This window comes from Pezoporus occidentalis, unplaced genomic scaffold (genome assembly GCF_034315485.1).
Source record: "Pezoporus occidentalis ecotype Australia unplaced genomic scaffold, CSIRO_AGI_Poc_V1 ctg2, whole genome shotgun sequence".
In the NCBI taxonomy this organism is placed as follows: Eukaryota; Metazoa; Chordata; class Aves; order Psittaciformes; family Psittacidae; genus Pezoporus; species Pezoporus occidentalis.
In genome coordinates this window covers 20,737,106-20,755,888 of record NW_026913855.1, presented here as the reverse complement: position 1 = coordinate 20,755,888, position 18,783 = coordinate 20,737,106, and the positions used below count along the sequence as shown (strand labels likewise).

Below are 18,783 nucleotides of genomic sequence, written 5' to 3'. Positions count from 1 at the left end.
CCAGCCAGACATTGAGCCATTGACCACAACTCTTTGTGTGCGGCATCCAGCCAGTTCTTTATTCACCGAGTGGTCCATCCATCAAATTGATGTCTCTCCAATTTAGAGACAAGGATGTCGTGTGTGACAGTGTCAAATGCTTTGCACAAGTCCAGGTAGATGACATCAACTGCTCTACCCCTGTCCATCAGTTCTGTAGCCCCATCATAGAAGGCCACCAAATTGGTCAGTCAGGATTTCCCCTTAGTGAAGCCATGCTGGCTGTCACCAAGCACCTTGTTGTTGTTCATGTGCCTTAGCATGCCTTCCAGGAGAATCTGCTCCAAGGTTTTGCCAGGCACAGAGGTGAGACTGACTGGTCTGTAATTCCCCAAGTCATCCATTTTCCCCTTCTTGAAAATGGGGGTTATATTTCCCTTTTTCCAGTCATCGGGAACTTCACCTGACTGCCATGATTTCTCAAACATGATGGCCAGCGGCTTCACAACTTCATTTGCCAGCTCCTTCAGGACCCACAGATGGATCTCATCAGGCCCCATGGACTTGTGCACATTCAGATTTTTAAGATGGTCTCGAACCAGACCCTCTCCTACAGTGGGCCTAAGGTCTTCATTCTCACAGTCCCTGCATTTGCCTTCCAAGACTTGGGTGGTGCGGCAGAGCCTTTGGCAGTGAAGACTGAGCCAAAGAAGTCATTCAGAACCTCAGCCTTCTCCAAATCCTGTGTAGCCAGTTCTCCTGAGAGCTTCCTGAGGGGACCTACATTCTCCCTAGTCTGTTTTTTATTTGCTATGTACTTCTAGAATCCCTTCCTGTTATCTTTAATACCTCTAGCTAAGTTTAATTCTAACTGGGCCTTAGCTTTCCTAACCTGGTCCCTAGCTTCTCGGACAACATCCCTGTACTCTTCCCATGCCACCTGTCCTTGCTTCCACTTATTATAAGCCTCTTTTATCAATTGAATTTTCCTCAGGAGCTCCTAATCCATCCAAGGACGTCTCCTGGCCCTCCTGCTGCACTTCCTTCTGGTTGGGATGCAACACTCCTGAGCTTGCAGCAGGTGATCCTTGAATATCAACCAACAGTCTTGGGCCCCTCTGCCCTCTAGGGCTGTATCCCCTGGAACCTTACTAAGCAGGTTCCTGAAGAGGTCAAAGTCTGCTCTTTTGAAGTCCAGGGCAGTGACCTTGCTTCACGCTCTTCTCACTGTCCTGAGGATCTCAAATTCGAGCATCTCATGATCACTGCATCCAAGGCTGCCCTGGAGCGTCACATTTCCAATGAGCCCCTCCCTGCTGGTGAGCACGAGGTCAAGCACGGCACCTCTCCTTGTCGGCTCCTCTATTACTTGCAGAAGGAAGTTGTCTTCCGCACAATCGAGGAACCTCCTGGATTGCTTGTGCCGGGCCGTACCGTCCTTCCAACAGATGTCAGGGTGGTTGAAGTCACCCATGAGAACAAGGGCCTGTGAGCGTGAGGCTTTTCCTATCTGTCTATGGAGTGCTTCATCCGCAGGTTCTCCTTGGTCAGGCGGTCTGTAACAGATCCCCACAGTAATGTCTCCCATAGCTATATTCCCTTTAACCTTGACCCACAAACTCTTTGTGGACTGCTCACCTGTCCCCAGACAGAGTTCCATACTCTCCAGCCTATCCCTAACATAAAGGGCAACTCCTCCTCCCTGCCTGCCAGGCCTGCCCTTCCTAAAGAGCCTGTAACCTTCCATTCCAACACTCCAGTCATAGGAGCCATCCCACCATGTTTCTGTGATGCCTATTATATCATACCCCTGTAGACGTGCACACATCTCTAATTCCTCTTGTTTGTTCAAAGGAATATCCCTGTGGTTAGTTTGGGTCAGGTGTCCTGTCTGCTCCCTCCCAGCTTCTTGTGCCCCTCCGCACTGGCAGAGCGTGAGAGACTGAAAAGTGCTCAAGATAAGTGCTACTAAGCAACAACTGAACCATCGGTGTCTTATCAGCACTGGTCTCAGACTAAAGCCGAAACACAGCACTGCACCAGATACCAGGAAGAAAATTAACTCTATCCCAGCTAAACCAGGACAATGTGTTTTAAATGCTGATTTTTTTAATGAAAGGAGAATAGTTCATTGAGTATAATACATATCAAAAGACCTTGGGTTTCTATACAAAAAACAATGTGCACAAAAATGTATATGGAAAATCTTCCAAACAAGCAGCAAATAAAACAATAATTAGTCCAGTATTAGATCAGAAAACCTGAAAAATATAGCTTATATGTAAGAAAATTTTTTTTTTTTTATTTGCTTGAAAGCACTGTGATGAAATAAAGTTTCTCAAACAAGACATGATAGGGACAAAAAGTACCATTTTGTGCAATATAGATGCATATTTAACGAACTATATTTAGGTACATAAACTACATATATTTTTGTCCAGAACAGGGCAGAATGATAATGATGTAAAACCAGCTGTTGGCAGAAAGTGTTGGAAAATGGTTTGCACAAAAGAATGTCGGGCCTGATTTTACATGTCAGTAAGTATCACAGTTCCTACTGACTGCAGCCTCACTTTTGGCTGTGCAACACCACTAAAAATAGCTTCTGAGGTTTCCTTAGGCATCCAGAAGAAAATGCTCCAACTGTCTATACCAATATATTCTAGGAGGACCTCCTGCTTATTTCTAAAGAGCTTTGTCTGTTTTTTCCAGTCCATTTTAAGATTCATGATCTTTCACTGTTACTGATTGCTGCGTTAAGACACAATTAGGAAAACAGAATATCTTCCAATACCAAATAGTGGTTTGTTGTTTTTACAGCTTCACTATTTTCAGTACTGAAGCAGTGAGGTAATTACATGAAAAAATATAACTAAAAGAAGAAAAAAACCTTCACTACTGTCATCTGCAGTCTTGAAATAACCTAAATATTGATTTACAACACACTGATACTTCACAGCTAGTTCCTCAAACGCCTCTGTGAGACTATCCAGCTATCTGCAAATGCTGTAACAATTCTGACTATAAAGTACAATAACAAATGTTAATAAATGCAGAACACAACACAGCTTATAACTCCAGAATTATAAAAATACCATCCCAATTTATGGTATTCCACTACTTTATTTTTTGAGATAAAACATAGATAATATTGAAGGTGTTTCTGTACTACACCTTCCAGTGCCCCAGGTCCAGGAAACATGGACATGAATGTGATGAATTCTGGATGCTCCCAATATCCAGTGGCTTAGTAGAAGTACATGTTTGAAATAAAATTATACTGGTGCAACATAGTGTTCTGCTGGCTTTAAAGGTACTTAAAATAGCATAGTGTTTACCCATTGATTTAAGGGAATAAGAGGGCATTTTTGTTCTAACATAACTGCATCAAGGGGACATTAATTTATCAGAGATAATTGAATGGGAGCAAAACCTGTGGCTGTAAGTCTGCTCTTAACTGTAACTATACATCCTCATAAATCCATTAAGAGTTGGGATAAGTTGTAAGCCCAGAATTTGGCTAGAAGCTTCTTGTTTGCTTTTCTATAGGGGATAGATGCAAGCTTCTACTCCAGTCTCACTGAAGTTCAGATATTTGCTGAGCCTTCTGGCTCATTTTACCCAAATACTGATTGTTCTTACTGTCTTCTGCTGCCACCTTTTAAAAACATGTTTCATTTGTCTTAGAACCTATGCTAAAAGAGCAAGAGTTTTGAGCTCTGCATTTTATCATTTGGTGTGTGACTAGGAAACTGTACATACACTGCAGCTCCACATAGTGCGTGAAGAGAATTAATGGGCTTTTTTTGTATTTATGAAATCTTCCTTTGAGAATAGGAAGTGGGAAACTACAGTTCTATTAATTAGATTCACTCCTGAGATTCACCCTGCTATGCAAGTCTGATAAGCTGGCTGCTGGCCACCTTAAATATTCTCTGTCTTCTTTCTAGGTCCCTTTTGCCACGGCTCTTTGGAATTAGGTTTGGTATCTGTGTACAGCTCCTATATTCTTCTTCAATCTTACTATTTATCTTATTTTTTTAAATTTAAGTAATAGCTTATGCATTTTGTTTGTAGCTGAGGTTCCTGTACGTGTATGTGGGTGTGAATATAAAGTATGACTCAATATTAGAGTCACAATCAAAAAAATATTAGCTTTGTTTGGCCAGGAAAAAAAATTAAAAAAAAAAAAAAATTGATTTTTTAAGCTATTAGGAAGGGGCAAAATCTATCAGGCAAAACATCAGACTTGGCTCAAGTACAGAGAGGATTACAGATTAGAACTGATTTCAACTGGACTGTAACAACTTTGGCACAGGGAGAATAATTTACCATTTCTTTGCAAAATCACTAGGACAGTAAAAAACACTTTGCAACACATGGCCCATTATAGTACTGCATATAAATAATGAATAACAAAGGTATATTTCAGCTGAAGAACCTCTCTCTAGCTGTTCTTCAGAACCAGCTTGCCAGGTTTCAGAGCCAAGTGCAAGATTCATTTATTCTTCCTGATTTTAATTAGGTATAAAGTTTTTGAGTCCACTTTGTGGTATTAATCTGGACTGTCACACCTTTTCCATTACTGTCCCAATTGGATATATTCAGCCTATATAACTATTACAGTTATGGTAATTAAGTTTAAAAATTGAAAGATACTTCATCAATCTACACTACACAAATATATACATTATGAAGGACTTGGGAATGCTTACAAATCAGGGAAGAAAGATTAAAAGTCATGTTTTAACTAATAACTTTGACATTATTAGCTACAGTAATTTTTATTCTTTTTTTTACCAGTTTTGTTTCAAATCACCAGCCTGGAGGAAGGTCACTGTGTCCCTTGGGACATTAGACTGTAGGCAAAGTGAAGTATTGGCAGTACAATTTTCCTCATATCAAGATCATTTTCTCCTTTTATGGAGACTTATAAAGGCTCCATAAAAGCTATAATGCTTTAAATAAGACTCTCCAAATAAGCATGTAATGGGCACCCATCCTGTTATATTCTTGAAACCCAAAACCTCATGACATGGGAGTGGCACATTAGTATCTTAAGGAGAAAAAGATGTGGTGAGAGCTGTGAAATTATTTATCTAGTTTCTCCTTCTTGGTGGCAAATTATCATGCCTGAAGTGGCCAGGTAATATAAACACATGCACCTTGGAACTATCTTTTAGCACATCCTAGGGCAGGAAAGGGAGTACTACAGGTATTAGAAGCAGAAATAAGCCTATGCACATGAGGAAGAACTTGAGGTATTCTGGGTTGGCATTGCATGTATACATCCCACGGTTTTATATGCATCCAGGAAATTTCAGCTCATGCCGTGACCAGAGTGTACAGGCTGCTTGTAAAATGTAGCTCTTCTGAAGGTGAAATGCATCAGAATCTGAGGATGACTTAGTCCTTTACAGGTAGGCTGGGCTAGGAGCCAGTTTCATGTGTCTCTTCACTGCTTATATTCAGGCAGACTGGGAACTCGTTTTCAGCTTCTGTAAGTACTTATTCAGAAAAAAAGATTGGGGGACTGACTCTGCTGTCTGTTGCCCTGATATAAAAGATGGACTGTGTTTAGCTCCTGTACCCTGTAAATGTCTGCAGTGTTAAATTATCACAGGTGGCATCAGTTCTCCCTGTGCTGGGTTGAAAATTAAGTGACCATTGAGCGAGATAACTTTGCTTAATGCTGCCTAGGGACACCATCTTATGGAACTTTCCTCATAAAGAGATATCACACGGAAGTGCCCCTGAGCAGTGCCTCATGCGTACTCATCTGTACTCATTCTACCACAAGGCCTCTTTCCACACTAGTTTTTTGCCTGATGGAGTTAATCTAAGAACCATGGGAGACTGGTGTGTGAAGTAGATAAAGAAAGGAACTGAAAAACAGTGGTTCCAAATATATCCTCTCTTTTACCAGGATCTGAAGATTTTCAGCAAAGAATGTAGAGAGGGGCTAGGATGCAGTTCATAAGAAAGTGACGTAAAAATCTGACTTTCTTGGATCATGAAGATCTTTTCTCATGTTTGCTGAAAAAGCCAGCAGTTACTTAGTCACAAATCACAGTTTATGAGTGATTATATTTTTACATGATGTAGCTACACCTCAGCACTTTGTTTGCTTCTGAGTAACATAAATATTTTGGAAAGGATGAAAATGTACACCAGTAAGAAGAATTGAGACTTTTAGATAAAATGAGAAACTTAACTCATTTAGCTAAACTGAGAAACTTAAGAATGTAAGATTAGAGGAGATTGTAGAGGGAGGAAAGGCTCTCAGTTTCAGTGGAGCTGTGTTGTAGAAGCAGGTAACTGCAAGGGCTAAAGTAAATCCACTGTAATTTTTATCCTGTATTTGTGAAACCCTCTCATGCTTTTTGTAGAGAACTCTTACTGCCTTCTCAGTTTGTGAGGATAAAGGATCTTTCTTTGAGAAAGCAAAAGATTGCTCAGTCTTCACTGAATTCACTTTGCAAACACATTCAGCACTTTTTGTAATTTGTGGACAGCTGAAGCAGGAACTACTTGTTACCGATCAACTTCACCAAATTTTACATGCACTTTTCTTTAGTATAGGAGTAACCTTGGTTAGTTAAAGGACAAAGAATTACATGTGTATTTAGCTAGGTGTGTTTAATCACTAACTGAACTGGGGCCTAAAGTATTAGAAATATGTTAATGGTGTTATAATACTGCATTACAGTTTTTAAGGCCTTTCTTAAATCATTTATATTAAATGGGCTGAGCGCCTCAAGAATAAAGAATGTTTCTCACACATTAACTAACATGGTTTTTTTTCTACACACTTTACAGAACGAGGCTCAAAAGGACATCTTGACCTCACTGAGTTAATAGGAGTTCCTCTTCCTCCTTCTGTCTACTTTGTCACTGGCTATGGAGGGTTTCCAGCTTACAGCTTTGGTCCAGATGCTAACATCGGTCGATTGACAAGTGCCATAATACCATCACCTTTTTATAGAGATTTTGCTGTCATCAATACAGTGAAACCAAACAGTGATCGTGGAGGAGTGTTATTTGCAATAACAGATGCCTTCCAGAAAACTATTTACCTGGGAATGAGAATTTCACCAGTTGATGACAACACCCAGAGAATAATTATGTACTACACAGAGCCTGGTTCCCATATCTCCCGAGAGGCTGCTTCATTTAAAGTACCAGTCATGACTAACAAGTGGAATAGGTTTACAGTGACTGTTCAGGGCAAGGATGTTGCTTTGTTCATGGACTGTGAAGAATATCAGAGAGTTCAGTTTCAGAGATCAGATCGAGCCTTGGTATTTGAATCTGGATCTGGGATATTTGTTGGTAATGCAGGAGCCACAGGATTGCAAAAGTTCACAGTAAGTAGCGCCTGATAAATTTGCATTCTTCAGTGTTTCATGCATGTACTCTACCCAAGAAAGTCTGCTTACAGTGGCTATATCACAAATGAGATTACAAATTATGTACCTTGTATTTTATTTACCTGGCCAGAGTTCAGGCAGTGCAGATATACAAGCTCTGGTTTAAATGCAAATGTTTGTAGAACCTCAGAAGTTTATAGTCCAGATATTAAGTTCAATGCTCAGTTTGAATACTAGGATTTTCACAGAAAATATATCACATAAATTTATATGGCCTTTTCATGAAGGGCTTTTTTCAGAGTATCCATTTGTTTAACTTCTAAGAATAATACCTTAGTAGAAAGTCTGTATTTTAAACCCTTATGCGCTAGGTATGTTTACTTCACATTCAACATCAGGAAGAGAATGATGTCATCAAAGATAAAGATACTTAGAAGATAAAGTTGTATTTCTACATTTTATATATTACTTGAAGTTTACCAAGTGCTTTAGAAAAACAGAAAGGACCAAAAACACCACTACAAGGCTCCCAAGCCTTCTAGCTTGAATGCAGACATCCTTCCTGCTGAATCCCCACTGGAATTCTCAGCCACTAAGCTTCCATATGGAAATGTGAAAGTTGTCAGTATGTATGAGATTGACTTATAGTCAAATGAAAGGGAAATGTCACACTTTTTCTATATTGTTTTTGTACTTCCCTTGTACTTCAAAACTTTACAGTGTTTTGTGAGAATAATATCTTCTCCCCTAAGTTAGTAAAGCAGCATAAAAAACTGAGAGGATCCTTCCCTTTAGAGAAAAGTATGTTCTTTGAAAAGTTCAGGTGTGCTGGCAGGTTGTGAGCTTCATCTGGTAAGCAGCAAGAATAGTGCACTTTTATCATTTATCTGACTAGTCTAATCACCTAGAATTACAGGAGCATATTGATTCACAGCAAGTAAGTGGTAGAAGGGGTTGTTCAGAAAACCTGGCTGCTGGCACTACCTTTCTTGGACAGATGGGATGACTGGGGTATTGGGAATGTATGATTAGTAAGTAGGAATTAGAAACGTTCAAGAAAACGAGACCCACCTTGGTACCCCACCAGGAAAACATGCAATGATCAGCTGCTGAGACTATCACCCATAAGTCTGTAAGTACAGTGACAAGAATGCATGGTAGATTATACTCTAAGGCATTTCCACTGAAATAGGCTGTCTGTATGCTATAGCGAGTATACATAAATTTCAGCTAGTATTCTGGTTGCTTCAACGCTGTTAACTAGGAGGTGTACTCTACGTCTTGTGCCTTTATTTCTTCATTTATTATATGTCACATCTGATTTTGGGTAGAAAAAACAAATGGTTTGTTCCTCCTCAAGCTCTGTTTGCGTCAATTGCCCAAAATAGAAACAATTCATAGCAGATAGTACAAATGACTCTGAATGAATGTCAGTTACTGGTTTACTCGGGTTAATGGGAATTCATGTGTCTAAAGCGCTGTTTGCTAGACAGGAAAGGACATAATGGTTTATGTCATTCAGATTTTATGGCAACAAAAAGAAATTCTATCCCTGGTGCTTAAAAAGAAAAGTAGAAACCAGAAAACAACCAAATACAGCTGAAAGAGTGATGAAGCCAGTTTCTGCAAACCGGCCTTAACAGGGAAAGAAGCAGCAGGCACAAGACTTGGAGGCGGAATCCAATACCTACTATCTACCATTCCTACTATGGCAAACTTGGCCATGACTTTTCTGGTTGGAGTAGTTGGCTAGCAGCAGCACCGGGGAAACAGTAGAGTTCTCCATTTTATTTCCTTCATCACCCAGAGCCACACTTTAGAGCAAGAGGAAAAATCTGTTCTCCAAATGCGATCTGCTCATACTGTATAATCAAAGAATCACTTCCAAGAGATTGCCTAAGTGTCTGGTTGTGCCTCTTTTCATGTCTAATTTTTCAATGAACTGTTCTGTTAGTCTGACATTGTTCAAGGCCTGAGTTGCCCATTACTAAATTTTGAGACGGTTCAGTTCAACTGAGCTGTTATCTCAGATTCTCTGCAAACTCAGGATGCATGAACTGCATGAATTTCATGGTCTTTAAACATACATAAAGTAGAGGATCATTAAAGATAGAATCTCAGATTTTGCTAATTTCTGAAATATTCTAGAAGCTATCAGAAATGTTGCTTTAAAAGTACTTCCTTGCTTATAATTCCTCAGTATTTTTAGGACAAGGAGAGAAGACCGCTGCAGAGGGGAAAGAGAGAGAAAAGTCAGACATAGCAGTGTAGATAAATGGTACCTTCCCCTCATCTGGAGTTTGCGTTTTTTTGGTGGCATTAACAGCAAGGCATACTGCTTTTCCCACTTCCGCAGCTGTTGCAGTTTTCCTTACCAAGACTCAGGCTTTCTATGTCTTTGAGTGAGCACATATGCTGTGTGACTGTGGTCGTTACTCAGCAGACAGAGCATAACCGAGATATTTTTATATGGTGTAATTCATGGTTCTAGCTCCTTGAAGAGAAGTCACTGGACAGAGAAGTATTCTGTGTCTGTCTAGAGATAAAGATGAAATTTGTCAGCTTCTTCAGGCTCTTTTCTACAGAAAATATAAAACCACAGAAGCAAAATATACAGTCAGCAAAACAGGAACAGGCATGTCACATGTAGGTACAATGGCTCTTGATTTGAATATCCATCTTTCCATACTACATGTGCACCATGCCTAACTCTGTAAGACCTCATAAGAAGGAAAACATCCCTCACGAGTTTCTTATGACACTCTGAGTCTGTGTAATCTAAGAAACAAGACTTAAATGTTTAAAATTAAATTGTTGCTGCACTTTCAGCATGTCAAACTGAGAAATATAATCTGAACTCTGAAAAAAAGTAACATTTGTTATCACAAAATACATCTCCTTTCTTTCTGCTTTGAAAAACTTTAAGCTGGCTTCTCCCTGACCCACTCCATCACTTACAGGTATTTTCTTTTTCCATCATTCATGTTCATTTTCAGGGGTTTTCACATGCCATTTTTAGACCTGCAATGCACTTCTTAACTAGAAAAAGCAGACAGTTCTTTGCAGACTATAGAACATAATGTAGAAGTAGATCTTTCAGGTGGGGCACTAATAATACAGCATAGCAATTGTATTGTCGTTGGGACATGATAGCCATTTTATTCTGGCAACTTCAATTTTTTTATACGTTTTGCAAAAGAAAAACATAAGAATATATTTAAATTTCTTTTAACTGAGTTTATTATCATAATAATTTATGCTTCACATCGTTTTCCAAGCAAATCAGAACTGAGTCTGGGTTTTTTTGTTGACTTGTTTAATTCCCACCCCTCCACACACACAACCCCTCCACTTCACACGTCCTACTTCAAATATTACGTCCTTGAACTGTTTTTGTTGTTTCATGTAGGGCTCAATTCAACATCTGACAATCAAATCTGACCCAAGGGCTACTGAAGATCACTGTGAAGATGATGATCCTTACGTGAGTATTCTTATATTAGTTCTCCTCAGTGCCTCAGAGATTTCAAATTAATTTGCTATTAAACATTTTTCATAAGATTGAACATAGTATTTCTTCTTGAGAACATAATATCATGTGTAAAACTGTGTTTGTGAATCTCTTTTTTTGACCACACTCAAAAAGAATTGTTTTCTTTTGTCTGTAATGCCTTTCAGAAAATTAACTATGACTTATTTTTCCGAAGGGTGACTCATGAAACGTTGTAAGAACTGAAATAAGTTAACATCGTAATGACACTAAGGCTTCGCCAACTGAAAAGAAATAATCTGCATTGAAGTAGTTGATTCCTTGGAGATAATATTTTTTTTTTCTGACTTTTATGAACTTGCTATCATGACTGGGTTTTGCACAGGCTTCAGGAGACAACAGTGGCAATGGCAGCATTCAAGAAGTTGGAGGTGTTTCTGAGACACAAGAAATCCTTGCACCTTCTCATCTCCCTATAACGGTAAATTTATTTATTTGCTTTATATTTCTGGCTTAATATTATTTTTTTGGATCATGAGGTCTGGATTTTGCCACTAGTTTTTTTGTATGTGGCTAGTTCCAAAGGCACCTATGAGAAAAACAGGCACCCAGCCATAAGAATGATTGCACCTTGCCAGATCAAATATCTGGTATTTTTGACAACTCAACAGCCAGTACTTTAGGAAGAGTATAACAACAGATTAGGAACATAAATATGGCACTTACTGAGAATACTCTTTTACTCTGGAACAATTTACATCTCAACAAATGCTTGAGCCAGGAGCATATCTGTGTTTGGTGGACCTCTAATGAGTTTTTTGCCCATGAATTTCATGCTTTGTTTTTTTTAACCCAAGGGAATTTTACCATCCTCATCTTCCTGCTGCAGGGTTCCTTAGCTTATTTAATGTTTGTGAAGGACTATCATCTCTTTCTTGCCCTTCTACGCATGTTAACTGCAGCTCTCATTTGGATGTTACTCTACTGGAGCACAGAGTAAATAATTGCTCTTTTCTCACCATAACATTTGTGCTTTTAGAGATTCCTATCACATCATATTCTCTCTTACTTTTTGTGCTCGGCTGAAATTCCCCAAACATAGCCTCATACTAACTCTTACAAGGAAAAAACTCTATCTCAGCCAAAACCAGCACATAAGAATGTTGAGTCTCAGCATATCATTCACTGCTGCAGAGTAAAAAAGGTAGAAAATTTGTTTCAATAAGTGTTATTGTTAGATTACTAAAAAATGATTTACATGAACAGAGACCTGAAAGTGTAACAGCTATTGTTTATCATGACATACCACTCCCAGGGAGTAAAAATGTGACATTTTCCTTTGATTTTCCAAATATATACAATCAGTCTTGGATGCCAAAAGTGTTATTTCAAGATCTGACAATGTCATGGTAATACATCGATGTCATGCCTGCTTCAGAAGACCTAGAAGTTGCTTATGATTAACTTGAATTCCATAATCAGGCTAGAATCAATGCCCAGAAGGAAAAATGTCACAGAAAATGATTACAGTATATAATAGATTATTCAAAAGGCCGTATCAACATGTCAATAAATAGTAACTGTTTCAGCAAGCCTTATAATGCCAATTTTTAGATCATAATATGGTTCAACCCCAGGATGCTTGGTCCACTAAATCTGTTCAGGGTTACCATGACAACATAACCACTTTTAAATCTTATTTAGATGGCAAATGCAGGTTTGCATGACGTAATCTGATTACACTGGGACAGCACTTGACCAGGCCTCTAATCCTGGTAGGGAGTAAGCTTTTTGCATTCCTGCATGCAGCTGATACCAGATTATTTAAATGTCTGCCTCTTGCCCACCCACAGACAGCATGGGGAAGGGTGGGTACTAGCCAGCTCTAGGCTCTTAGACTTGAACTGATAACATTATATTCCTTGTGAGTTATTCCCTCTCTATGTGTTTGACAGGTGTACATGACTTGGTTTGGAAAAGAGGAGTTCAAAAGTACTGTGCTAGGTTTCCTCAAGAACTTGACTAGATGTGTAGTGTGAAGAGGAAAAATGAAATAGAAGACAAAATAAATTAGAAACTTGGTAATGAAGGAGGGTGTATAATTGGCCATCAATGAACTTCAGGTTTTATGGTAGCAATGACAGATAATATTTCTAAGGGCAGTAGAAGAGTAAGGACAGATAATGGCAAGATATTAAGTGGGACAGATATGGATTTCTGTTTTGCTTCATAAATGCAGTAGTTGTGATTACTATGCTTTGAGCAAGGTAATCTACCGATTCTTGCTTTAAAATATGTGATAAACCTGTTGTCTAAACAGTTCTTTGGGATTTTATGGTTTTCTTTAGCCTGAAGATACGTCAGCTGAGCCAGTGGAAGCCCCCCCAACTATATTGTCTTATTTGGAAGAAAATGATTTCTCCGGAAATCACAGATCAGAAGAAATCTCTGAAGCAGCAGTTAAAGAGCAAGGCACTACTTCATTTTCTTTGGGGGGTGGAGGGTGGTCATTTACATTCTAGATCTGAGTCTGACATTTCCCTGTGTATGAAAAGCCAGTGCTATATTTTGGGTGATGACAGGAATCAAAAATCCTATGGTTTTGGACATCCTTTGTGTTAGAAAAGAACCGGCACATCAAACATTTGGTCTTTGAAACTGCAGTCTGTTAGGCTGCAATTTGTTAATAGCAGAAACAGTTAAGTGGTAGCAACAACCACCACTAGCCAACACATCCCCCGTTTTTCACTCCATTTAGGTGCTTATCTCAGTCATTGTAGTTAAACATGCAAGGCAATAAGAGCACGGAATAATGCTCTGAGTAAGGCAATTTCAGCACATTCCTAGAAAACAGAAAGTAGAACTAGTTATTATAAAAAGTCCAAAGACAATGTCCCTGTTTGAATTTTATACATATTTCAGATAGTACCTGTTGTACTCTTATTTTTATTGTTACAGAGATGAAAAGTAGGCAACCATTAGACTGGAGCTTGAGTCAAATAAGATGATGCAATACAGTCTTTGTTCTTAAAATAAACATCTGGTTTATAATTTTATTCTCACTTTTTTCTTTTTTTTTCTTTTCCTTCTAAAATTTTCAGAGTTATTAGACAACTAATACTAATATTTGGAATATATTTTGGTCATAATCAAAATAATTTCTTTTTTTTTCAATCAACTTGCAGGATCTGTGCTCTCATAGATAGCTCTGGGCAGGTTTATTTTGCTCTGTCTCTCATTAATAAGTGATTATTCTATTTAGATTCAGCTGTCATGGAAACTGAACAAGGCAACAATGAGTCCACCACTGTAACACAGAAAACCTTAAGAGAAGAAGATGGCTCTGGTGATAGTACTTTGCCAGGAGTAAACAGAGAGGAGGTCTGTATAATGGGTTCATAATATGCCTTATCTTTTTGTTCCAAGAGCAGGAAAACATATGAATTTTAAACGCTTTTCTGAGGTGGTACCTTTATCTAGTCCATCTTAGAAGCATGCCAAACAGAAGCAACTTTTTAAATTCTTGAATGTCCTTTCATGACATCAGACAATAACGCAGACGCTATGCAGAAGTTGGGATCTATAACCATTGAGATGGGCTTGAGATTTTTGACTAACAAACCAAAATTGTTCTTTCAGTTTTGCATTTAAGAAACTGAGAAACACAGAAAATAACCAACATAAATCCTTGCCTTAAAAGCCCATGGTTTTTGTGCCTTAAAAGCCCATGGTTTTTGTACCTTAAAAGCAGGCAGCTTGGTCTTAGTAAATGCCTTGCAGGTGAAAGTGGTATATAAACAGATTTAAAATTAGGCCCTTTGAGTGCTCACTAAGTGCTTCTGTGTGAAGTACCAAGTGCATAAAAGCAGTTCATTATCACAGTGCTTCATTATCAGGTGGTCCAAACAGAAGTTAAACTCTAAAACACAGTAAACTCTGGAGGAATCCATGTCTAAAATGTGTATCAATGGATTTCCTAGTTGCCCACAGACTATCTTAAAATGCATAGTTTGTGCAAATTATCTCTTTATAAACCAAACCTTACACAAGTTACCATCCAAGAGGCTGATCCTATATTCCATCTCCTGGATTGCACTGGAGAAGTATCTGCAACTCCTAGTTATTTCTTTAAGAAGCAGGGTATGCTGCCTACTGACAGCTGCACACATTTAACACCTAGAGAGAAAAAAAAAATCCACTGAAAAAGCAACCAACAGCTTTCCTGGCATTCACAGGAAAAAGATATTTTGATTAATAAAATATTAGACTGAACAACCTTTTTACTCCTAGTAGATGGCCTTATAAAGGAGCAAAGTTGAAGCAAGTCAGCAAAATTGTTTGACATTCTTGTATTACTCATGTCTGTATCAGAGCAGTTATATGAATAAATGTTGTTTACAGCCATGCCCAGCTTCTCTAGGCTGCCAGCACACTTTTTTTAGCAGTACTCTAGAAAAGGCTGTATCTGGACATCTTTCACCTGTCAGAGATGCCTTCCAGAAATCCTGGATAGGCTGTCTTGTAAGTGTCCAAGCAGGAATTTCTTTCAGGATCGACCTATATCAACAATCCTGTTATCTCACTCATCTTATGATCTTACACATATCTTAGTTATCTGTGTTCTCTTCTAACATTTTTTCAGATGGGAAAAAAGATCTCTAATGGTAATAGATTAAATAACCTCTAGTCTTTGGGAACTTTCCTAGAAACAAAACCCAATAAGATCTTTAAAAAAGCAGCTAACAGCTCCTTTGCTGAAAGCTGTCATCCTACCTGACGCTTGGATATTCACTGTATTGCATGCCTCTTAGCTTCATTAGTTACTAAAGAAACTCAAAATATTTCATTGCTGCTGTAAAATGTGAGCAAATCCTAGTGCTTGTTTCAAGATATGATACAACGGTGACTTAAATGTTCCATCATCTATACTGGATTTTAATTTAAGTATGTATTAGAGTCTGAGCTTCACAACTGAAAAGGTTTATTTTGTTCCTTAGACAATTTTTGCTCTTGCTGGTTGTCCATTTTTACTCTTTGTTATCAGTTTCCTCAGTTCCTCTTCTATAACTTTCTTTTTTAACCAAAATGGATATATAAAACTCTTTTGTTAGAGTTGTAGATCTCAGGGTACTTGTTTAAAGCATTCCTAAACATTCATTTTTAATATTCACGATTTTTTTCCCAGACTGAGTTTGTGAAACTGGTCTTTTTCAAACCTACATTATTGATTCAGACTCTGCAGATCTGTGCAGATCTGAAGTTAGGCCATGATCACTTGCATGTGGGTAACCAGCTCTTGGTTTTTTCCATCTCAGTGAGCAATTTATTTAAACTTGCATGAATGATCCCTAATGTGGACTGCCTTTGCTGAATGGAGTATGTTATCTGTATGGTGCCTTACAGGTTTCTGATTGCATTGAACAAAGCAGGAGCTCTAGGAGAGAGGGAAGAAAGGAAAAAAATGGGAAAAGCAATGCAACACATTTTTCATTCTTCACATTGTATTGTACAGGTCCAGAGAGGTCAGGCAGGAGAGGGTGTGTCCGCAGGATCTCCAGGAATGCCAGGAGAAGAAGATGTGGAGAAAAAAGATCAAGGACCTCCTGGACCTCCAGGGAAACTTGGACAACATGGTCAGCCCGTGAGTATTTTCTGTCTATTGAAAGAATTCATGTATTTTAGAAAGGGTCGCTCATCACACATGCATAAAGGGCTGAAACTTCACAACTTCATACACAGTGCCTTACTTCTACAAGATGGGGTTTTAGAGCCACCAAATCAAATCAAGAAGTGTCGTATCTGCTTTGCAGATGTGTCAGCAGCTATAAAAGTGTTGATGAGAGACAGTCATCAGAAAGCACAAGGCAAACAGCTGATGTGCTAATATTCATAGAGAAGTGCTCTTTGGGCAGCTTTTGCAGTACTGCACCACCCTCCCAGCTGTCATATTTGAACATGTTCAAAGCTACTGGGCTTCAGAACTCTCAAGCCTCCTTCAGTAGCTTCTGTATATCCAGGATGTTTCATATGTCATAGCTTTCTGAACCATCAGCACAAGATGTAAACAGTAAAACATGGATATGCACGGGGATTGGACTAGACGACCTTTGCAGGTCCCTTCCAACTCAAACCGTTCTACGATTCCATGATAATTCTATAATGCTAAATCATATAGAATTATAAATCTGTATCATTCTAAACAGAGGTGAAAAACAGATCACACTGTGAGATAGTATTTCTTACAGTTCTGGTTTGTTTTGTTACTACATGACACATCAAGCTATAGTTCATTGTTTTTCTCTTTTGTTGCTTCTTTGTTACAATGATTTATCTACTTGTCTAACAAGGATGTTTTATTTTAGGGCACTCCTGGCAAAAACGGGTTACCCGTAAGTACTCTTTCATGCATATTTGGTTAACTGAAGAAAACAAAACAAAACAAAACATTTTTTATCAGAGACTCAGCTACATGGAAGCTTAAGCAGCAAAGTGCTTTCTTCCTGTCTTCTCTTTAGATGGCAGCTCTGGTGCTGCAGTTGACTTCCTCAGGTTGCCTAGAGAGGGGGACCCAGGTTTCTAAGAGAAATTTATGATTTCCCAGTTATAAAGAAAGAGACATGGCATGCTATAAGCAGCTCTGCAAGAGTCCAGATCTGGTGAGTCTGGTTTGGTTTCAGACAGGAACTTCAAAAAAAAAGGGCAAACTCAGACCCAGACCTCTTCCAGGACAAAACAATGTTCTTCATTGACTCTTCAGACACATATGCTGCCATATTGCATGCTCCTAACCTCAGCTGCTGTTAACTTTCCAGATGTACCTCTCAGCCCTCAAGTCTTATGCAGTAATTCAACTGCACTTTCCTGTCTCTGCAGTCCTCTATTTTACCCTTTCTTCTTTCACATTTGCTGTCATCTTCCTATAATGCTCCTTCCACCCCTCTCCAGGTGACTCCCATTCGTATGTCAGTTTACCACAAGCTGCTGACAGATTGTATATGCATCCTCCACAGTGAAGTATTGCCCAGCAACCCACACAATAACAAATTCATATTCTATAAATGTCTCAGCTGCTGTTTGTGCATCTGTCCTCTGCAGACGCTTGACTACCTGGCTTCTTTGTTTCCTTACTCTTTCCTGTTGCTGTCACTTCATGCATCTGTGTCCTAACTGAATTACAAATAGCACCACTTTATAATAGCACTGACTTTTAAGCTAGTGGAAGTTTCTAGCCAATGATCAGCCTCTATAGGAAGGGCGTGTGTGTTAAGTGTAGAAAAGGTGAACATATATAGAAAGATTATTTGAGATTAATTTGACTAGTGAGGTTTAGAATGGAAAATATGCTAAAATTGCTATGTAGTACCACACATTCCCTGTCATGGAGCATTCTACTTGGTAGGAGCTGGATATATTCAGGTGGGTTAAGGCAAAAAGGATTTCAGTAGAAGGTGGGAACAGGCTAATGCCCATGATATGATTTGATGCACTCAGGGCAGCAGTTCACAGTAGTGGCAAATACTCTCTTTTGACCATCACTTCTGTATCAAATTAAAAGTAGGCTTCTTCCAAGTGACCATTTTCCCATAATTTGGAAGTTGTTAGGGAAGAGGAATTCTAGCCCAGAATTCACCTGCTGAAAGCATACTCAGCAACTTCAGAATAAATGAAGAGTTTCTTATCTCTTAGATAAGTAAATGGCTAAGAGACAGAAAATTTGAAGAGGACTTTTCAGACACCTGTCCCTATTTGTTCTAGTGGAGCATTATCGTTTTCAAAATATTTGTCATCAGATCTGTCTGGTTCACCTATCAAATCCAAATGAAGACTGCCAAGTCTTTCCATCTGTATCCTCCAAACAGGCTTCGCTGCCACTTTGTTGTGGGCAAAGCAGATTTGGTGAAGCACACTTTGTGCACTGCCAGCTGCAAAGGTGAAGGTCCCCTA

At 38.8% G+C, this 18,783-nt stretch overlaps 1 protein-coding gene and 2 long non-coding RNA genes across 3 annotated transcripts in view; 1 reads left to right on the top strand and 2 right to left on the bottom strand.

Annotated features, from left to right (window-relative positions):
- The window catches only part of LOC134163341 (uncharacterized), a 110,076-nt gene extending 108,005 nt beyond the window's left edge, over positions 1-2,071 (bottom strand). Inside the window, exon 1 of the long non-coding RNA XR_009964705.1 lies at positions 2,015-2,071. This is a non-coding gene — a long non-coding RNA (uncharacterized LOC134163341). The remainder of the gene's footprint in view (positions 1-2,014) is intronic.
- LOC134163337 (collagen alpha-1(XV) chain-like) overlaps positions 1-18,783 on the top strand; it is a 118,776-nt gene that overhangs the window by 28,695 nt on the left and 71,298 nt on the right. Inside the window, 7 exon segments of the mRNA XM_062618130.1 lie at positions 6,799-7,346; positions 10,759-10,833; positions 11,225-11,320; positions 13,188-13,311; positions 14,102-14,220; positions 16,352-16,480; positions 17,202-17,228. Coding sequence (XP_062474114.1) covers positions 6,799-7,346; positions 10,759-10,833; positions 11,225-11,320; positions 13,188-13,311; positions 14,102-14,220; positions 16,352-16,480; positions 17,202-17,228 — 1,118 coding nt within the window.
- On the bottom strand, positions 16,308-17,195 carry LOC134163343 (uncharacterized). Its single transcript, XR_009964706.1, has 2 exons — positions 16,587-17,195; positions 16,308-16,495 (listed from the first exon to the last, which is right to left on the bottom strand). It is a non-coding gene; the product is annotated as an uncharacterized LOC134163343 (long non-coding RNA).